Source organism: Gracilinanus agilis, chromosome X (assembly GCF_016433145.1).
Source record: "Gracilinanus agilis isolate LMUSP501 chromosome X, AgileGrace, whole genome shotgun sequence".
In the NCBI taxonomy this organism is placed as follows: Eukaryota; Metazoa; Chordata; class Mammalia; order Didelphimorphia; family Didelphidae; genus Gracilinanus; species Gracilinanus agilis.
The window spans coordinates 34,993,276-35,015,628 of record NC_058136.1 but is presented as its reverse complement, the minus strand read 5'-3'; the positions used below and the strand labels follow the sequence as shown (position 1 = coordinate 35,015,628).

At 42.3% G+C, this 22,353-nt stretch overlaps 1 protein-coding gene across 1 annotated transcript in view; it reads left to right on the top strand.

Moving 5' to 3' along the window:
• The window catches only part of ABCB7 (ATP binding cassette subfamily B member 7), a 155,881-nt gene extending 135,737 nt beyond the window's left edge, over window positions 1-20,144 (top strand). Inside the window, exons 14-16 of the mRNA XM_044682798.1 lie at window positions 3,306-3,409; window positions 6,106-6,213; window positions 16,223-20,144. Of these exons, the coding sequence (XP_044538733.1) occupies window positions 3,306-3,409; window positions 6,106-6,213; window positions 16,223-16,435 (425 nt within the window). The 3' untranslated portion in view covers window positions 16,436-20,144. The remainder of the gene's footprint in view (window positions 1-3,305; window positions 3,410-6,105; window positions 6,214-16,222) is intronic.
• The last annotated feature ends 2,209 nt before the right edge of the window (window positions 20,145-22,353 follow it).

Here is a 22,353-nt window from a genome sequence, read left to right as displayed (position 1 = left end):
GGGGGGGGGGCTTAAGTGACCTGCCCAGGGTCACACAGCTAGGAAGTGCCTGAGGCCAGCTTTGAATCTAGGTCCTCCCGACTCTAGGCCTGAACTGCCTAGCTGTACCTTTCCCCACTATTTCTGTTATGGGCATTACCATCCTTTCATTCACCCAGGCTCTCACCCTCAGTATCATCCTTGACTCTACATTTCCTTAGCACCTTTTGCCTTGGACTACTGCAGTAGCCTTCTATTCAGTCTCCCTGCCTCAAGGCCCTTTCCACTCCAATCCATGCTTTTGGTTACCTCTCGAATCAAAAGAGAAGTCGTTATACCAATCCCTTCATAATGTGCCTTTTGACTTAGAAGATTCAGCAATGCTGATTCATTTGCCATTCCTTGCATAGGACATTAAATCTTGCTGCTCCGGCCCTTTGTACTGACCATCATGCTTGGTACCCTCATCCCTGCCTCAGTTTCCCAGGCTTTCTTCAACACTTGGCTCAAATTCCACTTTCTTCACGTCTTTCCCAATCCCTTGTCTCTGACCTCACTCCATTAATGCCTTTTCCTCTAAGGTTTCTTTTCATCTACTCCATATATACCTTCAGTGCACCCACTTATGTATGTGTTGTCTCCCTCCTTGAAGATAGGTATCAGGGCTTGGTTTGGTTTTGCCCTGCACAAAGTAAGAATCTCCTTAATAAATGTCTGTTGATTGATGGACTGAACCACACACTGCAATGTGGATTAAGTCATTGTGGCTTAGGAAGGAAACCTCAGCACCTTTTAAAGATAGTGGGAGCTAAGTTCCAAATATTCTGCTTAAAAAATAAAATTTTCTATTATTCTGTGTGTGTGTGTTAGTTTTGATTTCTTCTTGTTGTTATTATCAACCTTTGTATTTCTGAACCTGTTAACTGGACTGCATTTTGCCTAAAATAAACCTTTTCGTTTCCTTCTTGGTTTAATGAAATAGACTTAAGTTTGACATTTGACAAATGCCTTTTCTGGTCTTGTTTTAAAATAAATTTTTATTGATAGTCTCTTTCTTTTTGGATGATCATCTATGTTTCCTGCTATATCCCTCCTCCGTCCTCTTCCCAGAGAGCCATTCCTTAGAATAAGAATAAAGAGAGGGGGAAAAAATAGTTCAGCAAACTAACCAGTGCTTCAGACAAGTATGATGTGATATACACAGTGGTCCTCAACTGGAGTCTTCCTCTCGCTGCTCTGCCTCTCCCCTCAGCAGAGTAGAAGAAGGTTCTTGCTTTGAGTACTTCAAGGATCATTGGTGTGATCCTAGCCTCTCCCTACCTTTGTCTTTACAAGTTGTTGAAGTAGAAAACAATTCATCATGGAGTAGCCAACCTTCTGGTAGTGACCCTTTCTGAATGTAGCTAGGCAGGTCTTCATACAAGACAGAACAGTTAGACAGTTCACCCTTTGTACCTGAGCTGCGGTGACCTTGTTTGCAGAGACCCAAAATTGGTTCCACACCACTGTGAGGCACAGAAGTAGGGCGTTGATGGAGGGAGGGTCAAAGATATTTGTTTTGAGCATTGCCACATTTATTACAAATGCTAGCTTGGAATTATTTTGAAGTTTTTTAATATCACATCTATTGAGGAAAGTTCCAAATCCATGTCCCTTCCCATATCGTTGGACATTTAGTGGACCTTAATGCATCTCAGAAAGAAAGATTCTCCCTTCTGTTTCAGGAGAAATAGAGTCTATACTCATCCTTCCTGGGATGCTAGACTCTTCCGAGTGGAAAAATGGTCACTTTACTCTCTTGGCCTCAGTTTCTCCCTTTATGAAAGTAGGGATTGATAGTAAATGGTATCTAATGAGTTTTTTCCAGCTTTGATATCCTGTGATTATGAATTATTTAGTCAGGCCTTCTAAACAATGCAGGAATGCTCTGTACATCCTCTTTAGCCTTTGCTGGAGTGTTCCCATTAAGAAAGAGATGAATTACTAGTAATTTGGGACTGGGGCAAAGTAGCCTAATGAAGGGTACAGTGGAGGAGTTCAAAAGAAAAGTAGTGATAATGGAATAAAAAACTTAACTAGTGCCTACCTAGGGAGAAGAGAACATTGGACTCTTAAGGAGAGAGGGACCTGAAGTATATCTAGTAATCTGCACATGGAGAAGTAAGGGTTCTAGGACAGGACTTGCCCATAAGATCATTTCAACAAGGAACCTGGTAGGTGATAGGGAAGATCCGCTATGGTAGAGAGAGTATGTGCTTTGCTGTGTTGAAGAATGTTTTTACTGAGGTATAAGTGAGGCCTGTCCTCATTTAGCCAATCTGGCGGTTTATCTTCAAGGTAGTCTCATGCTATGGTTAGTGACTTAGCCTAGAAATTTCTCTTTGGAGTACTTCATAGCATTAATACATCTCCAAACTATTCCCTTTTACCATCTATCCATCTGTTTGTAATACTTTACTATAATTAGAATGATGACCTTGAAGCGCTTCATTATTCAAAGAAGAAATTAGTCCATTATACTTAGTATACTGTACATAGGCAGGTTTCTATAGTAATATGTCTCTCTCTCTCTCCCCCTCTCATTAGATCTCCAAGATCCCTTCCAACTTTCAAAAAATATGGTTTGATAGCCATTGTAAATTTCTAAAGGGAAGTTAGGGGTCTTCAGTAAATATCGTTAATCTTTGCGGATTTTGTGGAAAGGACTCTTCTACCATACACACTCTTTGGTGTGACTCCCAGAAACAGAAATAAAAGTGTAGCTCATTGGCTTAATCTAGTCAAATATGCCTTCAAATATAAAATACCACACTCCAAATTCCATTTTTTCAATTTTTTCCCCCAAAATTCTAGGTATCCTACTTAATCTCTTCTATTCTTAATCTATTGAAATTTCCTATCTGTAGCGTGTCCTGATAAAATATTCGGCGCTTTCTCCCAAAACCTAAAGTACTATGTAACGGGCATATTTCTGGGAATACTGCCACTGGTTATTTTGTGGCTGCTGGTACAACATCTAAGCTGTTCATCTGTTTGTTATTCTAGCATTGTAATCTATAATCAAAGTTGTAATCACCCCTCCCTGCTTTCCTTACTTATTTGTTGGAACAGAAAATCCGATCTTAAAATTTACCTTCCTGATGCTCCCCAGAGATGTTCCCTAAGTGGCTCACATTTACAATTTCAATCTTGTAACTCAAAATGAGCAGTGTTGTTCAGTTCGGGAGTGCTGGGAGATGTTGAGGTTGTCACCTGGTGATAGATGGAAATCCTGAGGCGGTGATATATGTATCCCTAACCCTCCCTAAGAGTTCTTTCTTTGCCAGGAGGAGAAAAGCAGCGGATAGCGATCGCCAGAGCCATTCTGAAGGACCCCCCTGTCATTCTCTATGATGAGGCTACATCATCATTAGACTCAATCACCGAAGAGGTAAATTAGGATGACCATGTAGAGATTTGCTTTGTTTCTCCATGATCTATCTTTTTTTTTTTTTTCCAGAGGAGGTAACTGTAAAGTAGCTATATTCCTTGAAGGTTTTGATATCCCTCTAGTGTAAGTGGTCAGTAGGAGGTGCCATTGACCCCTTCTTTGGATTGTCCTCAAGATTGCCAAGTTGTACTGAGCCAGACATAGGAATGTCAAGTCCATTTGCAAACTCGCCTCAGGTCGGAACAGTGTGACACCCTGTGCTGAAGCCCTAACCTTGCCTCACCCAAAGCTGCTGGATTCACCTTGGATGCTTACTGAGGCAGAAGCCTTCTTGCCCATCTCATGTGGAGGTGTCTGGTTGTCACTTAACACTCATTAAAAGAAGTCACATAAATGCTTTTGACACACGGCACACCAGAAAGCCTCTTGCTCATCCCAGAGCAGCTCACTAAGATGCAAGTCAGGTACACGGTAACCTGCAGGGCTGCTATCAGTTTCTATTCATTTCACAGGGAGGGCTGAGAAACATCAGCATGTTGTGACACCAGAGTCATGACACCGCCACAGCTTCTGCATCAGCCTTCAGAGCCACACCCTTGCATTAAGCACCAAAGCCTGGCTCTCGGCAGCAGCAATAATTCCATGAACTAAGCTCCTTATCTAGAACTGAAAGTAGCCGAATGTGGTTTTGCAAATAGCCCTCACTTGTTCTGCTTCTTATTTAATATACATGGAACATCTGGTGGTAAAGGATAGAGCGAGCTACCAATCTTATTGACTAGCCATCTTATAACAGATTTGGGGGTAGAGAGGTAAGTTGTCAGTAGCTATTATTTGATCCACACTTTATCTGAATGGATTTAATGATCGGCTATGTTATTAAACCCAAGGTTCTCCTGTCCCCTCCTAGTGCCCCCCGAATGGCGCCATCCCCCTGTTAGCTACCTACAAAGTATACTATGAAGGGTGTCCAAAGTTCTCCAACTTGGTGAATATATCTCCTCTCAACTACCTTGAAATTCTTACCAGAAGTCATTCCTGGGAGTTGAAGGGCCCTGTTTAAGTGTAGATAATGGAGTTTGGGAGGGAAGGAGTGTTAGAGCCTTAAAATGAACTAAAAGTGCATCATGTGCTGGAATCTGTACTGAACCTCAGTTTCTTTATCTCTGAAATTCAGATAACACTCACAGCATTTGCCTCACTGCATAGGAAAGCATTTTATGGACCTTAAAATGCTGAGTACCAGTTCCAGGGGTGGGTGCAACTAGGTGGTTCAGTGGATTGAGAGCCAGGCCTAGAGACAGGAGGTTCTAGGTTCAAATCTGGCATAGTTGTGTGACCCTGGGCAAATCATTATCTAGCCCTTACCTCTCTCCTTCCTTGAAATTGATACACAGTATTGATTCTAAGATGGAAAGCGAGGTTTTAAAAAAAATGCTGGGTACAAAAGAGGTATTATTATTAAATAAGCAGACCAGGGACCTCTGGCATATTACCCAAAGAGTAATAACTCAGTCAAGAACTCTGAACATTCCCCAGAGATATAGAGACGTGTAAAACCCGAGAGGTACCACTTAAAGCAAATTGCTTTCACTCCTTCCCATTATTTCCCACTCTCATTTTGTCATTGTCTCACAGTTGAAGTCAGTTTCTGTGTTGCCTCTACTGTTAGAACGCAGACTGCTTTCTCTGAGTAGCTCCCTATAGTAGGCCAGAATTCAGAACTTTGTAATACACTTGGATTCATGGAGGGGACTATATATCTGGTAGATATTTTTCCTGTTTGCCTTTACTTTGAGCTTGCCAAACACAGGCAACTTTTTGTTCAATGCAGCTGTGCTTTAAAGGCAGCAGAGAGCAGTGTCTTTTCTAGAAAGATCAATTTTTAAAAAACCAAGACACACTCAAATGCCGCCGCCACCACAGTGTCCTAGACTCACCTCCTACTGATGCTCAGTTCAGGGACAGGGAAGTCATCTTTCTCCCCTTGCTGGCTGGCAGGTGTGCCGCCTCACCTACCCACCTTTTGTGCACTGTTGCTTGGGTCACCCTTCACATTTTGTTCTTCCTCTCATTAACTAGATGAGAAAAATATAGACAGACAGAATGTTTATCGTCAATGCTCTATGTGGTGCCAGTTGACCAAGATTTTCTAAAAGATAGCAAGCCTCATTTTTCTCTAGCTTCTTTGATATACACCATTTTTTTTCTTTTTCTTTTTCTTTCTTTTTTAACCTTTAACTTCTGTGTATTGGCTCCTTGGTGGAAGAGTGGTACGGGTGGGCAATGGGGGTCAAGTGACTTTCCCAGGGTCACACAGCTAGGATGTGTCTGAGGCTGGATTTGAACCTAGGACCTCCCATCTCTAGGCCTGACTCTCAATCCACTGAGCTACCCAGCTGCCCCCATATACGCCATTTTTAATAAGAGACTTGCCCTGACTCTTTTGAGTTATTCTTTGTCATCTTCATGTTTGGCCTTCCTTTCTTCTTTCTTGTGATTACTCCTGTCCACAGATTAGCTGAGGTATTCTGTCACTGGCCCAAGTTCTTCAATATTAATGACAACATTAAATGCTTAGATTGACTTTCCTTTAGGAAAGATGTGATGCGATATATATGTGTATCTGTGTATGTCAACACACTGTTTACCTGATCTTTAAATCTTATTTCCCTTCTCCATCTCCAAATTTGCAGAATATCCTCAGTGCCATGAGGGACATGGTGAAACACAGAACATCTATTTTCATTGCACACAGATTATCAACCGTGATTGATGCAGATGAAATCATTGTCCTGGATCAGGTGAGAGATTATTACTTTCCAAAGTTTAGTCATCTGAGAACACTGGGATTTGTTTTAATGGTGAGGCCTAAGCTAAAAATAGTCCTAATAGAATATGTGAAATTCATAAGATGAGAGATTTCGAGCTAGAAGGGATCTCGGAGCTCATTCAACCCATTCCCTTCATTTCATTTTAAGATGAGGAAGCTGAGGCCCTGAGAAGCAAAGGGCCCTGTGCAGCATCACCTGCATAGGGAGTAGTGGAGCAGAGTTGGAAATGGAGCCCAGCTTCTCTGATGCCCCAGCTCCACTGCAGCATGCTGCCTCTTAGTCCCTGTGGCTTCCTTGGGAGGTAACCATGACAGAATTACATTTGGGAGGTGTCTTCTCTTGGCAGCATATAAAGTGCTAGACTCATTTCCTTTTTAGATGTGGCCTTGGGACCAGATGACCTCTAGAGTCCCTGCTTTTTTTGAAACCACACCCATGGGATAACTCATTGTGTAGCAGAGTGCTAAAGGCCAAAAGTACAATAGGACAGCATTGAATGGGAGGGATGCTAGAAGCCGTTTTCACAGGGAATGTATATAATGATTAATTTCTCCTTTTCCTCTTCAGCTCTAAGTGAAATCTGCTGTTGAGCATTTGGCATTTTTGCCGTGTTACATATTTCCCTCAGACCCTTCATATCCCCAAAGAAAATTATCCCTCATGTAGAATGGTAAAATTTTCAAACCCAGCCATTGTGAGTAAGGAAAGGAAGGTAAAGTGACAGCTTGTTTCATTTCTTTTGAGAGACTTGCTCTAAGATTGTGCCATCTAATTGTGCTGAAAATCAGCATAAGACCGTTGTGATTGGTGACCTTTGGAAATTATTATCATTTCTTTTGTCTCCTTCCCGAGTAACGAGTAAATGGAGGAAGGGATGAAAAAAGCCTTACTATTGGACTGTTTCTACAATTACTCACTTTCTGCCTTCCATTTCAGCTTTTTCTATGGTTATTTTCCCCTTATAGCAAACAAATAAACCCATCAATTCCCTATAATTTTCAAAGCCTGCGTACAGATAGAGGAAGCATTCTTGCTCACCTTTTATATATCAAATTACTTGGTGGGGTCCATGGGCCACTGTGGTTTATTCATACCAGTAAAATGTCCTATGAAGCATTCAGTTGCATGATGTGTCTATACAATCAATTTCCGTTATCTGTGCACCTGAGACCTTAGAGTCTTTTATTGGATTGATCATAACACGTTACCATTCATTATAGAATAGACTACTTTTCCTGGCCCCAATTTATATCAGGCGATAGATATGTACCAGAGTGTTTTAAATGAGGAACTTGGAAAGTATCCCTTTGATATTGTTGCTACTGCTAGTGCCTGCTCAGTGGCCTTTAGGAATAGTCTCCGGGTATGCATTTGTGTGCTTTTAGTCTTTCTTACACAAATCATGTCAGTGTGGATTAGCAGACTGATGGTTCACTCTCCAGTTTGTCACTTTGAAGCTTTATGTCGGACTTTAATTTTGAACAAATCAGAACTACTTTGTTAGTAGCAAGGGAACAAGCTCTAGGTTTCATATTTAAATAATCTGCTGACCATCTTGAGTTGATACGGCTGAAAAAATGGTTGCCTCCCAATACTAAGCTTCTCCTAACCAGACCACCAACAGTCCTAATTCCAGGTCCACACCTTAGCCTTTCTCTCAAAGTGCATCTCAGACTCATCCCAGCCAAACAGATGCACGTGCCATTTCCCCTCAGACCCGGTGCGTCCCTCCTCTAAACTTATGTATCTTGGTTGAATGCTACCATTCTTCTAGTCTCCCAGGTTTAGAACCCAGGTGTCATACGTGACTTCTCCATTTTTTCCCCCTCCCTATCCTCTCAGTTGACAAGTCTTGCCAGTTTCAGTGAGACAACATATCTATGATGCATTCCCTTGTCTCTGGTTACCCAGCCTCTCACCGTGTTTATTGAACTGGCCTCCTAATTGGTCTTCCTCCTTCATGTTCCCTGCCCCCCCCCCCCCCAATCCAGTCTTCACCCAGCTGCCAAACTGATGTTGCTAAAAAACATACCTGACTGAGTCACTGCCCTATTAAAGAAGATCTTCCAACTGCTCCCTTGCATCTCTAGGATAAGATAGTAAATCTTTCACTTGGCATTTGTAGCTCTCCGTATCTGCTTCCCACCTGCCTTTGGAAGTGTTACATTCATACCCTTTCCATAGTCTCAACTTTGCTCCAAATGCCCACAGACACATGCCTTTGCACAAGGGCTCCATCTCATAGAATTCCGGGCTTCCTCCAAAGCATAACGCAGACTTCACGGTCTGCTTTAGGCCTGGCACCTTTCTTGATCACCACTTGTCCTCTCTTGCTCTTGACACTCCTTCTACGTTATATTTGCCTGTCCTCAGCCCAGTGTAAGCTCCTCGAGGGTAGGGTGGTATTGGTTTTGTCTTTGCGTCCCTAGCACTTAGCAGATAGTAGATAGTAGAGGCCCTCAATCATTTTCGATGGAATTGAACTGAATTCGCTTCTGGCTTGCAAAGCGTCATTCAGAGCTTGTGTGTGGCTGAACAGAAATTTTCTCTTTTTTTCCACCCATGTTCTTTGGTTGTTAGAGGCAATCCCATTGCTGCTATCATTTCATGCCTTTTATTGCATGGACCCATAGTGACATTGACTTTGGAAGGAAATGCCTAAGTGTGTTTTCACTTTGAAGGATGCCAAAATGGCAGCCAGGAGAGCAAAGATGGGCTGAAAAAAAGAGGGAGAGAATGCCTCTCACCATGCCAGGGTTATTTCCCTCCTTTCTAATGCAGGAGAGCCTCCGGTTTTCTGTTCTTGTAGTGAGGCCTCAGTCTCTTCCATTCCTCAAAGGAATAAACGTAGCTACTGAGCTCAAGGCCAGGCAGTGCTGCTATAATAGAAACAGCACTGGCCAGGGTTTGGGGACCCAAGGATCCTGCCTGGCACCCTCTCTGCCCCTGACCAAGCATGTTATCTCTAGCCTGGCACTTCGCCACTCAAGAAAACGAAGGGAATACAGTGAACAATTTGAAGATCACTTTTAACTTTAAAGTTATATAGGATTTTATATAATTCACCAAACAGTTAATTGTGGATTTTTTAATGAATACGAATCTTATTTCCTCTCTCTACTAACATAACACATACCCTGCGCTCCACCCCACTCCCTAATTGGGGGATGGGTACAAAAAGAATGACAAAACTCTTGAAACAAACATACACAGTTGCACAAAACAGGTTCCTACATTGACTGTATCCAAATAATGTGTCTCCATCTGCTTCCTGAGTCTATTGCTTCTATATCAGGAGGTGGGTGACATACGGCATCATTGACTCTCTGGGATTGTGGTTGGTTATTGTGTTGAAAAAAGTTCCTGAGTCTGAAAGTTGTTTGTCCTTACAATGTTGTTGTTATTGTATAGGTTGAACAAACGTTTGTGTGCCTACTGTGTGCCAGGCACTGAGGCCAGACATGAAGACAAAAATAGAACAGCCTCTGCATTCAAGGCTTTTTGTCGGAGGTGGCATTTGATGAAATCATCTTTGAAGAAAATTCTAGATAAAGAGGGAGTACATTCTAGGCAAGAGGGAATTGGGAGGGAGAGAAAGTTGATTTTTATTAATTGCAAAAAACAGACCTAAATGTCTGGTGAACTGAATAAAACCATATATAACTGTAGCTTTAGAATTGAAAGGGATGTTGAAGTCATCCACTGTAATCCCTTCATTTTACTGCTGACAAAGCTGAGGCCCAGAATGTTGACACGGTAGGCTTCAGATAACATAGCCAGAGATGGAATGCAGAGTCTGGTGAGCAGTAGGTAAGCCATAAGATAGGAACCTGCCAGTAAGTTTGGAAAGGTCGGTTGGAACCAGATTGTGGAGGGCTTTTCATATACTGCTGGAAAGTTTCTGATTTACCCTAGAGAAAATGGGGAGCCACTGAAGACTTTTGAACAGAGAAGTGACATGGTAATATCTGGACTTCAGGAAATCTAGCTTGGCAGCTGTCTGCAATATAAAGGAGAGGGGAGTCTGTAGACTAGGGGTCCAGTCAAGAGGTTTGAGCAATGGTCCAGTTTGAGTTGACAAAGGCCTGAACTAGGGTAATGGCCATGTCAGTGGAGAAACGGTGGCAGATAAGAGAAATGTAGATTTGGTTGACCGGAAGGCTGGTGGTGCCCTCAACAGAAATAGGGAAGTTCAAGAGAGGGAAAGATAAGCTTAAGATGCCAGTGAGACTTTCTTTCTTCAGGCAGTTGGTGAGAGAACTGGACGTCAGAGGGAAGAGTAGAGCTGTGTGTGGTGGGAGCATTTGGCAGCCATCTGCAGAGAAATGAGACAATGATACCTGCCTCCATGGAAGCTGATGTGATCATGCAGTGGCCTTTTTAATGCATTATGCAAAGTTATGTTGGTTCCTTGTGATATGTGGTGTGGTAAAAAGCACTTCACTAAGGCAGAAGTCACATAAGAAAGCAGTAACTCATTTCAATAGCACTTTGAGGCTTATCTTAACAACATTTATATTATATGTTACATATCTCATTTGATCTTCACAACAACCATGTGAGATGGACACTATTATTATTTCCATTTTACAAATGAAGAAACTGAGGCAAAGAGAGGTTAAGAAATTTGCCCAGGGTTTCACAGCTAGTAAATATCTAAGATAGGATTTGAGGACCCTGATGCTAAATCCATCGCTTCATCTGGGTGCCCCAAAACAATGTTCTTATGATAATCTGGTGAAATTAGAATTCTTCTATTCCCATTTTGCAGGTGAGGTTATGAAATCCCAGGGAGGCTAAGCAACTTGCCTACGGTCATACATGTAGTAAGAAGCACAGCCAGGGTTGAAACTCAGGTCCTCTCACTCCAAATTCAGTATTCTCTCCACTACATCAGTCTGTTTCTGGTCTTATCTCGACCATTCATTGCCTGTGTTGACCTTGGGCAAATTACTTTTCTGGGCTTCAGTCTCTTCATCTGCAATATCATTGGGTTCATTTTATCAAGCTTCCATTCTGGGCTAGGCCCTGGCCTGGATACTGAAAATGCAGAGAACCAAGGGCAGCAGTTCCCACCCTCAAGGAGCTTACCTTCCAATGGCCCATTCTTCTTGCATGGAGACATAAGCATATAATTTGTCTTCCACACATCCCAAATGGATCCAACCAAGCTTTGGGCTGGCTGCTCCTGGGCCTGGGTCATGATCAGTCGGAGAGAGGCAGCAGAGCAGCCTTGACTGGCCTCCCGTGTACACATTATATTGAGTGTCCTCATCATGGTAGGATATCCCATTCACGTCTCACTGCATGAACACATCTGGGTAGATGCACACTTTGGGGCCTTTGACCCTGATGTTGCCAACTTCCATGTGATTCTGAGGGTAGACAGGGACCCTGCTTTGTTATGGCCACATCATCTGCTATTCCTCCAGCTGTGGGGTCCCCCCTGCATCTCCACCAGCTGAGCTAGACCTGTCTTTGGATATAATTGATTTCATCTACAAACTTAGGAAACAGATGGGCCAAGCTCGCTAGCCATTCAGACCATCCCTTTTGTTTTACAAAGGAGAACACTGAGGCCCAGGGAGGGAGCAGCCTGGTCTAGATTGGATGTGACTTTCAGTATCTGGATTGATTCAGTCTTTTTTGGATTTGGTACCAGAATGCCAAAAGGTACTGAAAACTAGGATATTAGATACCCTCTACACCAAGCCCCTTGATTGTGCAGAGGAGACCCCAAGAGAGAAAGGAACTTGACCAGAGGTACAAGGAAATTAGGCAGGATTCCAGCTCCCTCAAGCCCAGCCTAGGACTTTGTCCTTGGACTGACTGAGGGTCGTTTGGGAAGGGGACCTAGAAAACCCCTGCTGCTGGTGTTCATTTTGGTGGCAGCAATGGTGATGATTTTAAATGAGAATCTTGGACAGGGCAAGAAGTCTTACCCTTTTGGGTATCACAGACTCCTTTGGCAGGAGTTGGGGAAGCCTACTAGCTATTCAGAATAATGTTTTTAAATCTATAAAATGAAATCTAGAATGTTACAAGGAAACTAGTTCTATTGAACTACTGTTATCAAAGTATTTTTTAAATTCACAAGCCCTAGGTTAACAACCCCTAGACTAAGTGCCGATATGAAAGTCACCAAACATTCATTCAGAACCTACTGTGTGGTATTTTAGTAGTAGAAAGCAAGGAGCTTACCTTCTACCAGGAAATCATCTCCAGTTGAATACAACATGCGCATACATAGGGAGGAAGAGAAACAAACATTAAGTGCCTACTGTGTGCCAGGAATGATGCAAAGCTCTTTTCATCCTCACAACAGCCCTGGGAGGTAGGAGCTGTTGTTATCCTTATTTATTTTTTTTTTTTTGAGGAAACTGAGAAAGACCTAGAAGGTTAGCAACTTGCTCAGTCAGATAGTTTGTAAGTGAGTATCTGAGGCTGGATTTGGATGTAGGTCTTCCTGATTCCAGGCCTAGCACTCCATCCACTATGCCACCTGGCTGCCTCTTTATGTGATTTTTATGTATTTGCATAAGTAAATAAACGATCATCTGAGAGAGAGACCACTGAAAACTTTGGGCAGCTCTGGATAGCACAAAAAGAGGTAAATTCAGATATTCCCACAAGGCACAAGCCAAAGAGTTACTTAATGAGCAGTTCCAGAGTTGTACCAGTCAGTGCTTTGGTAATAGGCCACAAGTCTTGTTGTTTCTGTCTTTGCAATATCTCTCTAATATGTAATCTTCCCTCTACTCACGTAACTGTCACCCTGGTACAGGCTCTCTTCTCCACCTGCCTTAACTATTCTAGTAGCCTGCTGTTGGGTCTGTTTGCCTTGAGTCTCTCCCCACTTTAGTCCCTCTATTTAGCTGCCAAAGCAATCTTCCTAAGGCATAGGACTGACTTTGTCCCATCTCTCTGTCACAAACACACACACTTTCTCTTTCTCTGTCTCTTCTCCCCCCCTCCCCCCCCTTCTCCTTCCTTACTCCACTCCCCACCCTCTCCAGTAGTTCCCTAATACCTCTAGGATCAAATATGAAATCCTGTTTGACTTTTTTTTTAAAACCCCCTCACCTTCTGTCTTAGAATGAATACTGTGTATTGGCTCCAAGGCAGAAGAGCAATAAGGGCTAGGCAATGGGGGTCAAGTGATTTGCCCAGGGTCACACAGCTGGGAAGTGTCTGAGGTCAGATTTGATTCCAGGACCTCCTGTCTCTAGGCTTGGCTCTCTCTCATTCCCCTGAGACACCTACTTGCCCCCCCATGTTTGACCTTTAAAGCTTTGTCCCTTCTTTTCTGTTCTGATATATTTCTCCCCCCACCCTTCCACACACTCCATCATGCAGCAGCACTGGCCCTCTTGCTGTTCCTTGCACGTGACACTCCAGCTCTTGACTGGCCTTCTTCCATGTCCAGAATACCCTCCATCTTCATATCTACCTTCTGGCTTCCCTGATTTTACAACTCATCTCAGCCTCTTCCAGTTCTCCCCACTACTAGCACCTTCCTGAGATTATCTCCTTTTTTCTAGGCATGTTTCTTCTGTGTACACAATAGACTGTGTGTTGCCTTCTCCATTAGAATGAGCTCCTTGAATTAAAGACTCAGTTTTTACCTCTTTGTATCCCCCAGTACTTAGCATAATGCCTGGTACATAGTAAGAGCTTAATAAATCCTTGTTGTTAACATGTTGCAGATTGCATCTAGCTTGAAATATTGTGCGGCCTCCTGATGAAGCCTTTAATCACTCAAAAGAGTTTGTCTTATCTCCCCACACAGGCACAGTCAAGTAGTTAAAGAATACCTGTTGTCCAGGTTATTATATTCAATTGAACCTTTTGGGCAGACTAGTTCTGTTAATGGACAATGAATTGGGACCAAAATTGAGCTAAAATAGTAGTACATCAATTTGTGGGCTGCTAGGTGCACAATAGATAGAGCTTAGGGCCTGGAGTCAAGAAGACCTGGGTTTAAAACCAGCCTTAGCCACTTCCTAGCCGTGTGACCCTAGGTAAGTCACTTTACACTCTTTGCCTCAGTTTCCTCATCTGTAAAATAAGCTGGAGAAGGAAATGACAAACATCTCCAGTATTTCTGCCATGGAGAGTTAAACACAACTGAAACAACTGCTCAGTAACAAAGTAGATCAGATTAGATTAAAAAGTTATACGGTGCTTTTAGTGACCTCTAAGCTTCTCCTCAAGTGGAAGTCTGTCCATATTTTTACTTCAGTTTTCTCCTGGAGATACTCTATGGCTGAAAGTTATTGAATACAAAAAAATAAAAGTTATGGTTCACCAAAAGTCAGAGAAGAGATACATGATGAGGATGAGTAGGCTGTCACATAGTACCAACAAAAAATTCTACAGGAGTGGTGACGGAAAGGATATCATGGAAGAGGTGTTTGACTAGAAAAGAAAGTGGGCTGGCCATATGGGAACGGTGAGGGATAGCCAATGAATAGCCCTCATGCTTCATTGGTGTACCTCTGCAGTGCAAAAGATTAGTGGAAAGGCTTCTGACACATAGGGCAGGCTCCTCTTTGGAGGATTTCTAGGAAATCGTGGACAAGGAACATTGTACTATCTGCATCACTGGAAGGAGAATATCTAGACTGATGAGATAAACTAGCCATTGAAATGGCAGAGGTAATGATGTACTTACTTGACTAGAAGTCATGCTTCAGAGCATGTTTTCCTAAGTTTTTTGTTATAGTTTCCTAAAACAGTGTTTTGGGAATCCTAGTCCTCCAGGATCTTCCAGGTGATTGGAGGGCTAGTTTCTTATATCATTCATGAATCAGCAGTAAAGTACCATGAGAAAAAGTTTTGGATCAAGCATCAGAGGGCTTTGGTTCAGATCCTCGCCTGAGTAGGCATGGGCATGGTCAGCCTCTCTGGGCCTCAGTTTCCTTAACTGTAAAATGTAAGAGTTGTACTAGACAGTTTCTGAGGTCCTTTCCAGCTCCAAATCTAGGATTTGATAAACATGATACCACTATAGGTATGTTTCTAATTTAAATTAAATGTATTAAGGACAGCTCTCATTAGTATTATGCTTGATAAAATATCACCTTCCTGTGGTTTTTGTATCTTTTATTTTTTTCTATTCTTGAGTAAGACTCAGTGGGGATCAGTGATTTCTGCAGGGTCTTATGTCTCAGCAAAGTGGTTCTTGGACTAAGAAAAGATCATGAGCCATTGTTTTCAGGGTGGATAGGACTTTCAAAAGCAACATAAAATTGTGCTTTCTCAGAGAGCCTATCCTGAAATCAAGTGAGACGCCATAAATTAATCACTCCAAAGTGTCCAGGGCAAACTCCAAACTTCTGTTTTTTATAGGCAGGTCCTATCACTTAGCACCAGGAGCAACAAGAAAAAAGACAAGATCCATTTTGTCTCTCACTGCGTTGCCCAGTGACTGTCAAGGCAAAGCAAGTTAATCATAGACTAAAATTTCGAATCTATACCCGGTCTACATAGCATTCAGTTTAATAGCCATTGTTAAGAAAGGTGGTCAGACACTGAAAGAAAGAGATCCTCCTGTGGACATCTTTTCATTTTCCAGTTCATGTGAAGGTTGGGGCCGGGGGCGGGGTGGGGTGGGGAGGGAGATTATCTTTTAAGTACAGGAAAATGAGAAAACTCGCTTATTGGATAACTACTGATCAGGTGTACAAACTTCAACTTTTAAAAATATCTTCCTGCTCATCAGAGTACATACAACACAACACTTTGAACATGCTTCTTCCCAAATGAAGTGGTGCTCAGGGCTTAGCCCTCTACTGGACTAGTAGCCAGGAGATCTGGCATGGGGTAGGGGCTCCCCTCCAATTTTTCTGCCTACAAAATAAAAGAGGGGATATTTTCCAGAAGTCTTCGCAGGAAAAATAGTATAAATAACAAATGTATACAAATAGTTCAGTTTAATGAGTTAATCTGACCTGATTTGTTTTGTTTGTATTTTTAGGGTAAAATTGTTGAGCGAGGGACCCACAATAGTCTCCTCTCCAACCTTGGCAGCATCTATTCAGAAATGTGGCATGCTCAGAGCAGCCCTCTGTTCAATAATAATACCAATTGGGAAGGGAAGAAAGAGCATCTCTCCAAAGAGGAAGAAAGGAAGAAACTCCAAGAAGAAATCCTCAACAGTGTCAAAGGCTGTGGAAACTGCTCCTGTTAAACTCTGCAAGGCATTTCAATTGTTTCTTTAAAAAACAAGCAAAAAAAAACTACAAGTGACATATTTGCACTGAAGCAGAATTCCTGATTTATTTAAAAACAAAATCAGAAAATCTGACATTCCCCTCCTATAAAATTCTTCTCTAAGGTATCGATTCTTTGGCCAAAGGAGTTTCTTTCTCCATCTTTCTCAGTCCATCTCTGTATTCTCCTTCTTTCCTCTCTCTGCACTTTCCCTTCCCTTCCCCCCTCCTCCCACACCCCACTTTTTTCTCTAGTACCCTTTTATTCCAATATTTACATCTGGGACAGAAAGCACCCCCAACCACTCCCAGGATTTTTCAGTCATTTGAATGGTCACACTAGAACTGGGCTAAGCGGGATTTCTGTCCTCTACTTTCTCGACTGGTGTAACTTCCCCTCACTGATTGATTTGTTAAAGTGTTCATCTCCACACCCCTGCTAAGTCATGTGGGTTTACACATTACTGGAGAATATGTAAAATTCCTTTATACTAACAATTTGATGGAAAACTGCTTCTATCCTTAAAGAAAAGACAAAAAAAAAAAAAAAAAAAAAAAAAAAAAACAGAAAAAAAAGGAAAGAAAATGTCTTATAGTTGCAAGATTAATACTTACCTGTCTTCTTGAAATATAGCATTGATCTGAAAACTAATTAATAAGGACATTCAGATCCACAGATTTCCAGGCCTGCTTTCTAGGTCAACTGTGCTATTCGATAAACACCTACCTACCTTATGTTGTTTCAAGTATTTTGGCGGAGAAACTCCCTTGAGCCCATGTTGGCAAGGAAGATGTTCTGCTGGCTGAAACGAGGCCCTCGGCTGAAATGCATGATTTTGGCAGGTGGACAGGTGATGCTTAGAGCTCTCCACATAATTTGAAAGTAACCCTTCAGATATAAGGAAACTTAAATGTCCTTTCTCTTAATGTTCTCTTCTTTTACCATCTAAAATTATGCAAGGGGAAGATGAGGTTTTTGAGTGAAGCAACTTCCATTTAAAAATCATAAAGGACTATTAGGACCCCGGGGAGGATTAAGTGAGGAGCCGAGGTCTCTGATCTCAGATGACACTTGAGATTCTGGGTAGGGGCTTCCCTGGTGGGCCAGCAATAGGATATGGCCACACTTTACCTCATAGGAAGAAGGAGACCCGAAACAGTAATCAGGAACAGTTAGCAGAATGCTGTGATACTTCTGTCAGCTGGTGACCGGCCTCTCTTTTCTAATGTGCACTTCTTTTTTGTCATGGCTGGTATTCATTTTCAAAAACTTTTTGAGCTCTAGTAGTGTGGAAGAATTCACACAGAATAGGATTATAATAAGAGACTATTTTAATTGTTATTATTTTGAGGTTTAATGTGCTTTGGGTAGCAAGACATGGGAAGGCTTATGGGCTTATTTATGTGTATCGAATCAGTTGATAGGTACCTGGATCTTACCTAAATTCAGGTATCCAGTTTTATTACATAAGAGCAAGTCTAGATAGGTGAGTAACCTGAAGCCAGTACTTGAAGGGATATAGTCTTTGACCCCAGAATATATAAAGCAGGAACCAGCTGCCAAATATTATTCAGACATTGCATCCTCTGCAGCCTCAGGCATTATTGATAAGCTGAGGAACAAAATTACGATGTTTTTCTTTAAACAAATCTGTCACATTATTGGAGATGCAGTAAGGAGCTCCATGTTACTTTTCCTCCCTTGTCCCTCCTTTCCAGGTATTTTCTTTAGCAGAGATGAAAAGGAAGTAGCATGCACTGTCCCCTGGCTCAGAAGTCAGAGGACCTGGGTTCAGATCTTTCTTCTGAATCCTACTACCTAGGTGGCCTTTGGCAAATGACTACCTCCCTGGGCCTCAGTTTTCTCCTCTGTAAAATGAGGATTGGGGACTAGATGATGGGCTCGGATCCCTTCTCCCCCTGAGTCTATATCCTATAAAGATAAAACTTTAGTTGAATAATCAAGAAAGTAGGAATAAAGTAGTCCTTCTTCAATACACACATATGTTTTGCAAGTAAGAGCTCTCAGTATACAAATAGGATACCTGGTTAAGGAAGGGCTCAGCTCCAAGTGTACCTGAGTTGTCCTGGTCAGAGTGCTGGGCCTTTTCATTGAGAGGTGAGGCAAAAACTTCAATGGTCTGAAAAACCCAGCTGTCCTGGGGTCAGAACCATGACTTGGAAGAAAATTGTCTTTTCTCTTAGAATCATAGGATGTTAGAACTGTAAGAGACCTCCTGCGCAATCTGAAGAAACCTCTTCTTTTTGCAGATGTATCACAGTGGCCACTTTGGATTCTAGAACTTTCTAAGCCTAAGGGCCCTTAAAGATCTACCAGAGCCAACCCCCCCCCCTCATTGTTCTCCCAATGAGAATTGAGAATGAGGGACCCAATGGTCCCCTCAGAGTTCATTCAGTCTGGCATTGGCCTTACAGGGACCAGATTCCCTGGTTCTCTGTTCCTAGTGCAGTCTCCATCCTGCCCCCCTCATTGTCCCTCTGGGGAATGGGCAAGGACAGTAACAGAGAGGCCACACTTAACTCAGTTGGTAATTGTGGGGGTTCAATGTGATAGCATTAAAGCCCTGGCCAAGGTAAAGTGAAAAGAGAGCTTCTTTGGATGATCCAATCAGAGTAAAGGGCCAAAGGAAAGGGCACTTGATCCAGAAAGAAGCCAGTTTACATTGTAACGTATAAGCAAGCAAATGGACTGCATAGGGGGGCTGTCTCCATGTCAGGGCTACAGAAGAAAATACTTTTTGCCGATTGCTCTAAATATTCTGCAGCCTTGGAATCTGGAATTTGAATGGAAAGGAAGGCTCACTTGGGATCATCTCTAAAACATCTCCAGGGCAATCCCCTTCCACCCCCTGGGAGTCCTAGTTTCTGACTGGACTGACTCTGCAAGAGTTCTGTAGTGTAAAGAATGGTCTGGACACCTTCCTGATAATGGGTGAGTCAGTGAGCTCATTTGGAAAGACTTGAACAGCTCAAATGTAAGAGGAGTCCCCTACGAAAACCAGATCAGAGGGCTAGAATTGCAAAAGCGAACCTTGGCCTTTGTGCCTCAAGGATATGAATTGGAAAAAATGTCTTTTCTTCTCCTCTGAAGGGATTCACACTTTTTTCTATACCTTCAGATAAAGCTTTTGTTTTTTCTTTCTTTCTATCTGTTGGCAGAACCCAATTATCGAGGATAGCCATCCTCAAAGTACAGCATGCTTTCAAAAGCAAAGGGTATATATTATCCATCCACAGGTTCTACAGTTGCCGTGTTTGGGGAACAACTCGCCCAAACTTTGCCAGCTTTTCATATGTTCTTCTCCCTGCTCTCCTAATTGTCAATGTATCATCCACTGAGCAGTGGTTCTTGCAGTACTGGTTTAATTCCATTTGTTTCCCATATTTTATCTCAGGATTATCTATTATGAATTCATCATTGTAAGGTTTTAACCTGTGTTGAAAATTCCTTAAATTTTTTTCCCCCACCAAAAAAGTCCCTTCCCTTCTCTTTCCAATTCCAGTATGGAGAACTGAATGTAATCTGTACAGTAAATAACAGTATTAAGCCAAAGAAGCTGGCTAAAACTGGTTGGTTTTAAAAAAAAAACCTAGGGAAACCCTTTATTACAGTTTTATTGTTTATGATAATCTGTGTAGATAATCATCACTAAATAAATGACATATCTTTCTGAATAGAAATGGGTGTCCTATTGAAACAACTCTTTCTGCGCTTCACAGGGAAAGCTGATATTTTGTCCGTGACACACTCAGAATAAGAATACAGATAATGAAATAGACACTCTGGGAGTATGGCCTTACAGCTCCATGAAAACGGAGAGAATTTGGAATTGTTTCAGAGAGAAAGTAATTGTTTGCAGTGCTCAGTAATGTGGGTAAAGTGATAGCAAATTATAGTGCTTTCAGTTAGTATTAGGCAATCACATTTTTGATGACCAATCAGTGGAAGGTAAGTTGTGATTGCCCCCAGTTTCTCAGTCCTAATGATTAAGGGGGACGGGGGGTAATGTCTTGGCTGCAAATCAAGTATTAGACCAGCATTTTGATTAGCTAGGTAGTTGGAAGGGCGTGCATACTCTAATTAAAAACAGGTTGGAGAATTTTTTTTGGCTGTTAGAAAAAGGGTAGATTATTTTCCAGGTTCGCACATAACCAGTCTCGGGTCTTTTCCTGATGTCTTCATGATTCTTAATAGCCTTTTCAATGAAACAACTGCCTCTGTGATTCACACACTGCCCATGGCCCATATCGTCACCTTAGTGGCCCAACATACCCCTACTTAAGCCGTGTTCTCCGTCACCGGTATTTCACTTGTGTTCCGAAATATCTTCCAAAGAAAGTCATGCCTTTGGAGTAAGAGGGAATTATGTCCTGGAGCAGTTTCTCTTGTGACTCTGATTATAGGAGCCTCCAACTGTTATTTCCAAAGGTTCATTTACCACGTTTAAAATCTTTTTAATGATAATGATACAAAGAAGCTCTACAGATGCTGCCCTTAACTGTAGCAAATAAAAGAAAATGAGTTAACAGATACTGGAGGTTACCTTATCGCCAAAACCAGGCCCATGACAGAAGATGGCACGCGACGGAGATGAGGGACTACTTTCAGCAGGGAATTGGCCTGAGACGGGGCACACGATTCAGTTTTTTTTAAAGGTGATATTTGGTTGTGTTTCTGATTACGTTCTAGCCTCCAATAATCTGCTTGCATTTCTCATATTAAATGTCAGATACTATTTGGACCCACTACTGGGTCTAATGGATTGTAGCATATTTCCAGTGACGACTTGCATGTGAGAAATGTTGTAAGAACCAGGTACGACTAGAAAAATCCATGGGCTGGTCATGTAGCGAGAATAGGACGTAACAGACGGATGGCCATGGAATATTAAGTGCACTAGTAAGGTCATGGAGCTAGATCTGGAAGGAGCTTTACTGAGACCCAAGAAAGGTTAAGCTCCCACCCAAGGCTGTACTCAGTTCTAGAGGCAGGACATGAACTTTGGACTTGGGACTCCCAGGGTTAGCACTCTTTCCACCTCCCAGCACTACCCGATAAATTCTATATGAAAGATTTATGGAAAGATCTGAACAAGAACCTTCCAATTAGAAAAGAAGGCATGACGGACTCACCACCTTTACCAGATTGACCAGATTGGTGAGATACTGCAATTTGTGACCGCTAAGGGAGCTGAATCACCCAATAACATTTGCTTTTTGCTTTGGGGTCAGCTCTGCTAGCTCTAGTAATGCTTTCCATCTGCTACCAGGGTAAAGAACATATCAACCTTTAGGGTCTATATTAAAAAAACAGGTATTCTCCTTTCCCTCGGAGCCTGTCTGGTCAGAAGAAGCCATCGAGGGATCATAGACTACATCTAGAGTACCCAACCTTGCCCAAGTAGTAAGTGGCTATTTCCCAATCCATGGTGCCTTTCTCTTCCGATGTACCCCCAGAAGTCCCTGCATTAGTGAACACTCTTCCATTCTCGCCCTGGTCCTTCCACGTTTTCTGTCTTACTGTGCTAACAGACTATTGATGGCCTTTGTTTTTCTTCATCATTCCCTGAGCCAAATAAGTACCCTGTGAAGTAGGTACAACAGGGAATGAGGAAACTGAGGCACAGGTTGTGACCTGTCCATAGTGCTAAAGCTAGTTTCAAAGGTAGGATTTGGAATGGAGTATCCCAACGCCCTAACCACACTACTTCGTATGCACGTTGCTATCTCCTCACCCTAACATCCCAGTTCATCCGCTTTCCAAACTTGTTTCTTCCATCTTCATACACGTTGCCTCCATTCTCTCATTGCCCAGTCCCTTAGCCATCCCATTATTGTCCTGAAACTGATTTCATACTGAGATCGCCAGGGAGCT